The sequence below is a fragment of the Saimiri boliviensis genome, chromosome 6, assembly GCF_048565385.1.
Source record: "Saimiri boliviensis isolate mSaiBol1 chromosome 6, mSaiBol1.pri, whole genome shotgun sequence".
Lineage (NCBI taxonomy): Eukaryota > Metazoa > Chordata > Mammalia > Primates > Cebidae > Saimiri > Saimiri boliviensis.
The window spans coordinates 69,229,764-69,242,309 of NC_133454.1; the positions used below are offsets into that span (position 1 = coordinate 69,229,764).

Sequence of the window (12,546 nt, forward strand, 5' to 3'; positions counted from 1 at the left end):
GTGTTTGAGTGTATTTTAAGAAAACAGCCAGGCACGGTAGCTCACGCCCATAATCCCAGAACATTGGGAGGACATGGTCAGCAGATGGCTTGAGTTCAGGAGTCTGAGACAAGCCTGGGTAACATGGCAAAACCCGTCTCTAGAAAAAATACAAAAATTAGCCAAGCATGGTGGTGTGGGCCTGTAGTCCCAGCTATCTGGGAGGCTAGGATGTCAGGACTGCTTGAGCTCAGGAGGCTGATGCTGTAATGAGCCAATCATGCCACTGCACTCTAGCCTGGGCAACAAAGTGAGACTGTCTCCAAAAAAAAAAAAAAAAAAAAAAGGAAAGTACTTCTTTTTTGTTTTGGGGGGAGATGGGACCCTAAGGAAAAGCATCTTCTCATGGACGAAGGCAGAAAACTGTCTAAATTCATTCAAACACGCTTATCACTTTACTATAAAAACAGACAATGAAAGATTTTAAAACAAACCTATAGACCCAGTATCATGGACCAACAAGAATATTATAAAATAAGAAAATTGTCTTTATAAAGAAAAGTGAGATGTAACGTTAAGGATCAGTTTAGAGCAACCATGAAGAAGAGAAGTTCTTTGGAATAAAGTGTCAGTGAAGCATAGGTAGACATAATGAGCCACCATGCAATGAATAAAGTTGTTTAAACTGTATGCCAAGTATATCCCATAGTGCTGGAAAAGCCTATCCTCATGTATACCCATGCACCTGAAGTAGCAGCTAACCATGAACGGTTTTATAATTCAATACAAAGGTGGATAATATGCCATACATGAATAAGATACATAGATTTCAAATAACATCTCCGCTTTTAAAAGAAAAATGTGCTTGCTTGTACTGCTCTAACCAGGTACAAAGCAGTTACATTATGAATTAGGTCTCAAAATAGAAGCCTCATGACATCTAAACATTCCTTCAAGCTATATGAAACTATAAAGTCATGTATAAGTAAAGAAAAATCCTTAAGGTCATAAAAAGCTACCTACCAATGAAATACACGATCCCTTTTTGACAAATGTTTAATTGAATAAGTGCTTTACACTATTTAAAGATATTGTCAAGTAATAAATTATACTTTAAGTTTTAACTGTGTTATTTAAAATGTCCTCTTAAAAGCCAGAGTACAATGATTCTTTCCCTACTGGTTTCACCCTCCTCAGTCTGGCAAATACTGGATTTTCTCACTTACTCTTAAAAGTAGAGCCAAAATTAACAGCTTTAAATATAGCACGTTATGCCAATACCATGCTCTATTTTGCTTTTTTTTTTTTTTTTTTTAACTCTCTGAGTTATCAGCAACATCAAATTACTGCCAGGAACTTCAATCCCTTGACTTTAAAGTGTTAGAACAACTCACCTGGGGCATATAAAATATGACTTGTCTACAAAAAAGGTAGACAATTAAAGTCTACAGTCTTGCTTAACCAGAGATTATTTACATCATTTTAATTAAAAAATAATAATCGATGAAAACAGATGCCAAGTTAACATTCCACATTAGGGTCCACAAACCCAAATACTGCAGAGATTAATGAGTCAATAAAAATCAGGTGTGGTTTCAATATACCAATAAATAGGCAGATGGTTAGCTTTCACTATTAAAGTAAGATATTTCTGAAAAACAAACTGTTACTATAAATGGTAAAAAGCAAATAAAGTATTCAAATTTTTTTTTTTTTTTTTTTTTTTTTGAGACAGAGTTTCACTCTTGTTACCCAGGCTGGAGTGCAATGGCACGATCTCGGCTCACCGCAACCTCTGCCTCCTGGGTTCAAGCAATTCTCCTGCCTCAGCTTTTGTATTTTTAGTAGAGACGGGGTTTCACCATGATGACCAGGATGGTCTCGATCTCTCGACCTCGTGATCCACCCGCCTCGGCCTCCCAAAGTGCTGGGATTACAGGCTTGAGCCACCGCGCCCGGCCTCAAATATTTTTATTTTTAATAAAGAGATATAAATAATTTAAATTATAAGATATGTTTCCTCAAACATATTTAGAACAAGTAATAGTTCTTCCCCTTTCTAACTCTAATAGGTCTTGGACAGATCAATCTGATCTCTCTAAACCCAAATCTGTCTTCATTTGTAAATTCAGCACAACAGCAACTACCTCAGAGTTGTTATGGGGTCTGAATGAGTTGACAAATAAGAGAATACTTTGCAAATAAAAAATCTCTATGCAAATTTAAACCATAATCTTTCCACTCTGACTAAAAGCAACTAAAGGTTCTTTCCATTTTAAAATTATCAAAAGCTTTATATGTGAATATTGAATATTAAAACTAAAAACTATATTTAATCATGAAACATAAGGACTATAAACAAAGCTTTAGATTTTTAAGCAAAAAATTGAGATAAAATAGAATCCTTCAATAAGTTTTTTTTTTCTCTCATGAAGGCCACCTATACCTTTAACATATTTCAGATATACCTACCAGAAACTATATTACTGCTAATTATCTTGCCCCCCAAGGTAGCTAATGATTTGGGTACTACTGTAATGATGCTGCCACTGGTAGTTTTCACATAGGTTGCAGCTCCAGGGGTTGCAGCCATCCGACCAATGGATGGGCTCACTGTTGGCCGGGTATAGGTTGCTTGTGTGCCTATAAAAAGGGAAAAGCCAAAAGAAAAATTTGTCATTACTTATAGAAGAATGATAATTAATACTGTTTAACTGTAATTCAATATCATCTACATTGCTATAACTTGAAAATGGAATTTCAAGGTGTCAAGACATTAATTTATAATTTTACAGCCAGTTTTCAACACATACAGCAAGTACTTCAGCCAAGTCAATTTAAATTAATTCTACACATAAAATTTTGTGATGTGTTGCATCAAATTACTAACCCAAGAAAAAGTAGAGCTAACTCTGTACACTTCTTCCACTACCCCTCTTCTACTAGTTTTATGCCAAAAGAAACAAATTTAATCATCTTTCCTACCAGAGTATTTAAGATATTTCTATTATAGATTTTAAGGTCTCTGCATCTGTTTTATGCTTTCTTAGTGCCAAACCCAATGTGGGCATGCAGCAAGTACAGCAGTATTGTTTGTCTAAAATTTTACAAACTTTCACTGCTTTGTACTGTGCTACCCTCTAAATATACTTCCATCTTTTAAAGAGTGGATTATTCTATCATTTTAGTAGAGATTAAAGTTAAGGCTGCCTAGAGTTGCCGGGAATATTTCTCTTTAGCCTAAAATTTTCTTTATTTACGTATTTCCTCAACTTTAGACCTGTTAGATTACTTTCTTCATGTGTCTCAAAGGATTTTACACCCTTTCCCACTATTTCTAATACTTTTCTTTTCTTTTTTCCAAACAGGAATTAAAAGCTAACTATATAAGTGTGTTGTAGTTTCTTACAAATCCAGTAAGTTAGAAAAGCTATTCCTAAATTAAGCTGGTATAGAGAAATTGTTTGATGAATGTATGATGAATAAATGAATTGATGGTCGGTCAAGAGAACTTACCAGTAGGAGTGGTTACCAGTTTAGTCGTCATAATTGCACCATTACTGCTAACCACCATAATAGGGGAATTGCTACTGGTGGGTAGAGTTGCTGTCACTGGTTTGGGTAAGATTTTACTTGGTTGAACCTGCTGTGTGATGATCTTAACACCTTTGAAAGAAGAAAAATAAATTATTTTTAATTTTAAGGACAAATTATTTTTAAATACATGTCCCTTATGCCAACTCAAGAGGGCAGTAGTCACAAACATTTACTCAGTCTTGCCTAAAGATAACCTTTTTTTTAATACTGATGAAAATCTAAACTTTTATTCCTCAAATTCCTCTTAGTTTCTCATTTCAGAAATGCAACTAAAACTTTACATTAAAAAGTTCATAAAGAAAAACAAATCTTTTGTCTATGATTGTGTTACGTAAGAGCTTTCAAACCAGACTGTCCATTGTACTTGAACTTTACAGGCAAATAATCCATTCCATACAAATACTTATGGTGAAAGGACTAACATAAGATGTCAGAAACAAAAGGTAATGTACTTTTATGTATCCCCAACTTCACCAAAAAATTTTCACAACTCCTTAAACTTACATAAAAGTTGTTGAAAAATATAAAGACGAAGATTATTTTTTGTTTGAATTTTTAAATTGCCTTCTTTTAAAAGAATTTTTAGGCTGGCCACGGTGGCTCATACCTGTAATCTCAGCATTCTGGAAGGCTGAGGTGGGCGGTTCACCTGAGGTTGGGAGTTTTAGACCAGCCTGGCCAACATGGTAAAACCCCGTTTCTAGTAAAATTACAAAATTAGCTGGGCATGGTGGCGCATTCCTATAATCCTAGCTACTTGGGAGGCTGAGGCAGGAGAATTGCTTGAACCCAGGAGGTAGAAATTGCGGTGAGCCAAGATCACACCATTGCACTCTGGCCTGGGCAACAAGAGTGAAACTCCATCTCAAAAAGTAGTAATAATAATTTTTAATAGCTCACTTTGTCAAATACAGGATATAAAAAAAGATACATTATTATTACACTTACACAAAAAAATGTGTGTGGACAAGAACTTGAAGGTGATAGGCAAAAATAAAAGTGCTAAGGTGGTGATATTATGGTTTTTATTTTTAAATCTTCTAAATTTTTCTTTGTCATAATTGTTACATTGACTTTCTAAACATAAACATTCCTTTAACCCTTTTCCCATTCAGAAAAAAAAAGTGTAGTTTGCTTCCAGCGTTCCTTTAATTTTATATAAACATGCTTTGAGGCTGAAACAAATCTGAGTGATTTTCAATATGAAAACAAAATATAAACATTGTTTTTGAGAACTACGTTAACAACACACATAGGAATACTACAGTTTCTAGGATTTGAGATTTTCAGCAAATAAGAATAACTATACTTTGCAAATGGAAATACCACCACTAAAAACAGAATGCTATAAATAGAATAATGTCTTTTGTTTCCAAAGTCAATATACTAGAGCAATGTGAAAATAATAATAAAAGCAAGATATTTTGGGGCGAAAATAATAATAAAAGCAGGAAAGTTATTTTGGGGTAAACACTGCAGCTGCAAGCAGCACTGGCAAGTGAGAAAAGGGTTAAAAGAAAATTTCCTATGCCAACTATAAATTTAAATTGGTAGCTAAAGAAGGAAATTTTTGGTAACACTCTTTCCCCGCTGCTATCTTCTCTGAAATGATTCATGAGACAAAACATGTTGTTATAGGCAACTAAGAATTATTTTAATTTTAGAGATGGTGATTTAGGTTAAGACATTAGGAAGCAAACAAATCTATTTATTTAATAGCCTTATATAATTGTAAATTTCTGTAGCCAATAAAGTTGTTGATTAGACAGGTTATATAATCTCTGTGACTCTGTCACCTTATCTATAAAATATTGATTCTAAATAGTATATACCTCATAGGGCTATCATTAAGATTAAATAAATCAAAACTGTAAAGTACATAATGAATAGGAAAAATGCAGTAAATAATTATTATGGAAATTTTAAAAATCTGATTATAATAAATCTTAAGCACTGAGGTTTATGAGGGAATAATTTCTAGTATTTATTTCATTAGTGAATTACGGTAATTATTATTATTATTATTATTTTTGAGACAGGGTCTCACTCTGTCTCCCAGGCTGGAGTGCAATGACACAATCTCAGCTCACTGCAACCTCCACCTCCTGGGTTCAAGTGATTTTCTTGCCTCAGCCTTCTGAGTAGCTGGGATTACAGGCACCTGCCACCATGCCCAGCTAATGTTTTTGCATTTTTAGTAGAGACAGGATTTCGCCATGTTGGCCAGGCTGGTTTTGAACTACTGACCTCAAGTGATCCACTAGCCTTGGCCTCCCAAAGTGCTGGGATTACAGATGTGAGCCATCACATCCGGCTAGAATTATAGTAAATCTTAAAGCACATATAAAAGAAGCTTCTGGGCCAGGCACGGTGGCTCACGCCTGTAATCTCAGCACTTTCGGAGGCCAAGGCGGGTGGATCACGAGGTCAGGAGATTGAGACCATCCTGGTCAATATGGTGAAACCCCGTCTTTACTAAAAATACAAAAAATTAGCTGGGCATGGTGGCGCATGCCTGTAATCCCAGCTGCTCAGGAGGCTGAGGCAGGAGAATTGCCTGAACCCAGGAGGCGGAGGTTGCAGTGAGCTGAGGTCGCGCCATTACACTCCAGCCTGGGTAACAAGAGGGAAACTCCGTCTCAAAAAAAAAAAAAAAAAAAAAAAGAGCTTCTAAAGAAATATCTACACAGAGAAAAAAAATTAAGATAATCATAAAATGACTTTGCTCAATTATACGCAAATAAGTTTAAAATGGATCAAATAAATAATTTTCTAGGAAACTGTCATTTATCAATATTGATCCCAGAAAAGAAAAAAAATGTAAATAGACAAGTTTCCACAGAAAAAAAAAAATTCAGAGCTGTACCCGTTTGCCAAAAAGTAGCAGGCCCAGATAGTTGTATTGGAGAATTCTACAGTCCTTTAAAAAGAATGTCAATTCCAGTGTACTAAAATCATTCCAAATATTGGTATCTGGCATGGTGGCATGAGCTCTGCTGGCCTTCCAACCCAGGAAAACTGGTAAAAAGTATAAAACGTCTACCACTGAAAGGCTCTGGAAATGGTGCCAAGGGCAAACATTAAATGAAAAAACATCTATTCAAGAAAATCTACAAAAATTCATTGAGAAAGGCGAGATCTGTGGTATTTAAACCAATACCATCTCCTCCTTCCCCACTAACAGCTCAGCGAGGGGAACATTCCATTCCAGATGGCTTCAGTGAAGAACTCAGGGTTCTTTCTCTACCAGCTCTCCGTTGAAGGATTTTCTTCTCAGAAGAAATGGGACTTCAGATTATCTCATCCTGCCCTCAGCTACCCATTGCTAAGGCTAAGTTCTGGGCAAGCACAGTATGGATGTGAGAGCTCTCTTATTCTGCCCAGCCCCCAATTTATGGACAAGGCTGTACCCTGGGCACAGTACCACTGAGAATACTGAAGTACTGATAGTCCTTGCCCTGGCTGGTGAGGCAATGACTCCACCAGCAAGACAGCCAAGCTGTGAGGACCTCAGGCTGCTGCCCAACCCCTCACCCCTACTCAGTGAGCACTCAGTGCCTAAAGCAGGGGTGTCACTCAGAAAAGTCTGCCATTTACCCCATCCCATATTCCAGAGTCCTGGCTCAGCGACTTTGCCAAAGGATAGAAATAATTCATAAAAGAGATAGCTCCTAATCTCTTCCCAAAGAACTAACTCCATTTATACCACAGCATGGAGAAGTTCAAGACTAAGGGCATTCTTAAGAACAATGAAGAAAGTGGTAAAAGGCAACCAGAAGGAGATTCATGGATATAATGAACATATAGTCTATACTGCAGACAGTTTATAGGGAAGAAGCAGAGAATATAAAAGCTGGGAAGAGCCTTTGTGAGGTTAGAAGAAATATCAAAAATGAATCCCAGAAACTATTCCTTCAAAGGAGCCAAAATTTGGATTAGATTACAGAGCAATGTATGCTTCAAGGTTTTCCTGAAAACAATAGAGCAATCAGCCAGCAGTTAATAGAGTTTAACAGCTGGGTGTGGTCAAGGAAAGAGCAACAGAAAGCCAAACTAATACCACTGTCATCCCAAAGTGACTATACGTATACACAGAGCTGTGCCTCCCTGGGGAGTACTATCAGATGCTTAGATGAAGGAGCACAGGCTGGAGAGGGAATAAAAAGACTTCACTAAAATAACTGATCCCATCACTAAACAAGTAACTATACAAATAAAAATAACAAATCCTTGGTAAGGGGAGACCACTACCCAAGTACTACATGGTCATCCCTCGGTATCCATGGAAAATTGGTTCCAGGACCCTGTTGATACTCAAATCCGTGGATGCTCCACTTCTTTACTAAAAAATGGTATAGTATTTGCAAAACTTATGCACACACTCCTGCATACTTTAAATCATCTCTAGATTACTTATAACACCTAATACAATGTAAATGCTATGTAGCTGTTTTACTATATTGTTTCTATATTTGCATTATTTTTTACTATTGTATCATTATTTTTTGTTGTCTTTTTCCTAAATATTTTTGATCCATGGTTGCTTGAATCTGAAGATGTAGAACTTATGGATACAGAGGTGTCTAAAATGTCCAATTTCTAACAAAGACATAAGGAGGCATATAAAGAACAGGAAAATATTACCCATACATTAGAAAAAAAACAAAACAACAGAAACTGTCTGTAAGACCAACCAGATGTCAGACTTAACTGAAAAAGACTTTAAAGTAGCTATTACAAATATGTTCACAGAACCAGAGAAAAACATGATTGTAGGAGTAAAGGAGGCCATGCGGACAAGAGTACATCAAATAAAGATTAATAAAGAGGTATAAATTTTTTTTTAAAAGAACCAAATAGGAAATCTGGAGGTTGAAAGTAAAATCACTGAACTAAAAAATTCACTAGAGGGGGTTCACATGTAGATCTTAACTGGCAGAAGAACTAGCAAATCTGAAGAAAGATCAACAGAGGTATGTGAGCTAAGAACAAAGAGAAAAAAGAATGAAGAAAAATGAACAGAGCTTCAGAGAAATGTGGGACAACATTAAGCACACCAACATACATATAATGGAAGTACCAGAGGTAGGGAGAGAGAAAAGAAAAGAAATATTCAAAGACATAATGGCTGAAAACTTTCCAAATTTACTGAAAAACAGTAACATATATGTTTAAGAAGCTGAAAAAATTATAAATAAGATAAACACAAAGATCATAAACAGACACATCTCAGTAAAAATGATGAAAAATCAAAGACAAAAAGAAAATCTTGAACACAGCAAGAGAAAAACAACACAACACTTACAGGGGAACTGCAATAAAGTTAAGTAAGAGCTGACTTCCCAGTGGAAACAATGAAGTCAGCAGGCAGTTGGATAACACATTTGAAGTATTCAAGGAAAAAAAAACATCAACCAAGAATCCTATATCCAGCAAAGCTAGCTTTCAAAAATGAAGGCAAACTAAAGACTTTATCAAATAAACAAAATCTGCAACATGTTGCTAGCAGACCCACCTTACAAGAGACACTGAAAGAAGTTCTATAAATAGAAAGAATAAGGAAAAAGTGATGTCTGCTCTTGCCACTTGTGTTCAATATTATACCAGAGATTCAAGTCAGAGAAATTGGGGGGGAAAAAAGCATCCAGATTGAAACAGAAGAAATTCTATCTCTATTTGCAGATGACATGACCCTTAATATTAAAACAAACAAACAAACAAACAAAGGAATCCACTAACAGAAATTAGAACCAAAGAATGAGACATAAGTTCAGCAAGGTTGCAGGATAAAAGTCAACACCAAAAAAAATCTATAAATTAGCAATACACAAGCTAAAAAGTGAAATTAACAATTCTATTTATAATTGCACCAAAAGAACAAAATACTTAGGAATAAAATTAACAAAAGAAATACAAAATGTACACTCTGAAACCTACAAAACATTTAAAGAAATTAAAGATCTAAATAAATAAGAAAGCATACCATGCTCACAGAAGTAACATGGTTAAGATGACAATGCTCCTCACATTAATCCACAGATTCAATGCAATCTCTATCAGAATCTCAGCTGACTTCCTTCATAGAATTTGACAAGCTAACTCCAAAATTCATATGGAATTTCAAGAGACTGAGGACAGCCAAAACAATCTTTAAAAAAAGAATTTAAAATCAATCTTGAAAAAAAGAATTAAAAATCACAGGTGGGAACCCCAGCATGGTGGCTCCTGCCTGTCATCCTGGCATTTTGGGAGGCTGAGGCAGGTGGATCACCTAAGGTCAGGAGTTCCAGCCCGGTCTGACCAACATGGTGAAACCCTGTCTTTACTAAAATTACAAAAATTAGCCAAGCATGGTGGTAGATGCCTGTAATCCCAGTACTTGGGAGGCTGAGGAAGGAGAATTGCTTGTACCTGACAGATGGAGGTTGCAGTGAGCTGGGATCACACCACTGCACTCTAGCCTAGGGAACACAGCAAGACTAGGTAAGAAGAAGAAAGAAGAAGGAAGAAACAAGAAGAAAGAAGAAAGAAAGAAAGAACAAGAAAGAAGAAAGAAGAAAGAAGACGACGACGACAACAAAAGACACACACATTTCCTGATTTCAAAACTTACTACAAACCAATGGTAATCAAAACAGTATGGTACTGGCATAAGACATAGATTAATAGAATAGATTTCAAAGTCCAGATATAAAACCATACAACTATGATCAACTGCATTTTGACAAATGTACCAAGATCATTCAATGGGGGAAAAATAGTCTTTTTAACAAATTCGGTTGGGACAAATGAATAGATACGTGCAAAGGAATTAGTGAGACACTTACATCACACTATACACAAAATTAACTCAAATGGATCAAACATTTACACTTAGAGGTAAAACTAAAACGTTGGTATCTTTAAAATACTGGATTTGGCAAAGGATTCTTGGATACAACAATAAAAACATGAGCAACGGAAAGTAGAAAAGTTAGATATCAAAACTGCTGTATTTAATTAATTAATTAATTAATTAACTAATTTGAGACCAAGTCTCATTCTGTAGCCCAAGTTAGAGTGCAGTGGCGCAATCTTGGCTCACTGCAACTTTTGCCTCCTGAGTTTAAGAGATTCTCCTGCCTCAGCCTCCCTAATAGCTGCGATTACAGGTGTGTGCCATCACTTACAGCTAACTTTTTTTTTTTTTTTTTTTAAAGTAGAGACGAGTTTTTGCCATGTTAGCCAGGCTGGTCTCAAACTCCTGACCTCAAGTGATCCACCCACCTTGACCTCCCAAAGTGCTGGGATTACAGGTATGCACCACCGCATCCAGCTATCTGGTGTGTTTTAAAAGGTACCATCAAGAAAGTAAAAAGACAATTCAGAAATGGGAAATAATACTTGCAAATTACATATCTGATAAGAGTTTAATATCATATACACAAACACACACACACACACACACACACACACACACACACACACACAAACTCTTGTAACTCAATGACAAATAGACATATAACCCAATTTTAAAATGGGTAAAGGATCTGAATAGCCATTTCTTCAGGGAAATATATATATAAGATCCAATAAGCACATGAAAACATGCTAAACATCATTAGTTATCAGGTAAGTACACATCAAAACCACAGTGAAATATAACTTTACTCAAAGCAGACTGTTTAGAATCAATGTAAGAGAATAACAAGTGTTGACATGAATGCAGAGAAACTGGAACCCTCATACTCTGCTGGTGGGAATGTAAAACCGTACGGTTGCTTTGGAAAACACATCAGTTTATCAAACAATCAAACACAGAATTAACATATGAGCCAGAGGTTCCACTCCTACGTATATATACAAGAGAAGTGAATACCAAAAAACTAGCATACAAATGTTTTCAGCGGCATTATTCATAACAGCCAATAGGTGAAACAATCCAAATGCATATCAATGGACAGATAAACAAAATGTGAATTTTATATGGCCATAAAAAGGAATGAAGTACTAATACATGCTGCAAGATGGATGAACCTTAAAAATATTACTTTAAGTTAAAGAAGCCAGTTACAGACAGAAATCTACAGACAGAAAATAATTAGTGGTTACTTGGGGCCAGGGATAGGAAACTGAAAGAATGGGTGCAAGAAGTAGGAGATAATATTATGGGGTTTCCTTTTGAAGTGAAGTGTTGTAAAATTAGCTCTTATAATGGCTGAACATATCTGTGAATATATTAAATAACATTACATTGTACACTTTAAATGTGTTCATTGAGTACTTAGTCAATTATATCTCAATAAAGCTCTTTAAGAAAAAATATTCCAGGCTGAGCACAGTGGCTCACATCTATAATCCCAACACTTTGATAGGCCAAGGCAGGAGAATCACCTGGGGCCAGGTGTTCACAACCAGTCTGGGCAACGTGGTGAGACCCCAACTCTACAAAAAAAATTTTTTTAATTAGCCAGGTATAGTGGCACATGCTTGTAGTCTCAGCTGAGGCTAAGGTGGCAGAATTGCCTGATGTACTTAAGCCTGGGCAACAGAACGAGAACTTGTTTCTAAAGAAATAAATAAAATTTAAATGTAAAAAAATTCCAGAGCATTAAAAAAAACTTTCAATATTATTTACTGGAAATACACATGATGCTCAAAGAAACACCTGACAAACACTGCACACGAAAAAGAAAACTACAGACCCAAATCACATTCGGTTATCAATATATTATATTGTCTAACCTCATACCAGGATAAATTCCAAAATACTTAAATACAAAAATTATAAACTGTGATGGAAAATCTGGAAGCATTAAAGACCACACTGTACAAACAGTGTTTTGCACAGAAGTCCCCATAAAGTCAAAAGACAAACAAATAAACTGAAAAAAAAAATCTACAAATTATGAAATGCATAGAATGCCAATTATTCTGACAGTGTAAGAATTCCCAGAAATTGATCCAATAGGAAAGTGAACAATGGATACA

General features: G+C 35.7%; 1 protein-coding gene across 9 annotated transcripts in view; it reads right to left on the reverse strand.

Moving 5' to 3' along the window:
- The window catches only part of EMSY (EMSY transcriptional repressor, BRCA2 interacting), a 109,232-nt gene that overhangs the window by 36,384 nt on the left and 60,302 nt on the right, over positions 1–12,546 (reverse strand). For all 9 annotated transcript variants that reach the window (XM_074400897.1, XM_010334337.3, XM_074400900.1 and 6 more), the window contains 2 exons: positions 3,496–3,645; positions 2,452–2,622 (listed from right to left, as the gene is read on the reverse strand). In XM_074400897.1, the coding sequence (XP_074256998.1) occupies positions 2,452–2,622; positions 3,496–3,645 (321 nt within the window). The remainder of the gene's footprint in view (positions 1–2,451; positions 2,623–3,495; positions 3,646–12,546) is intronic.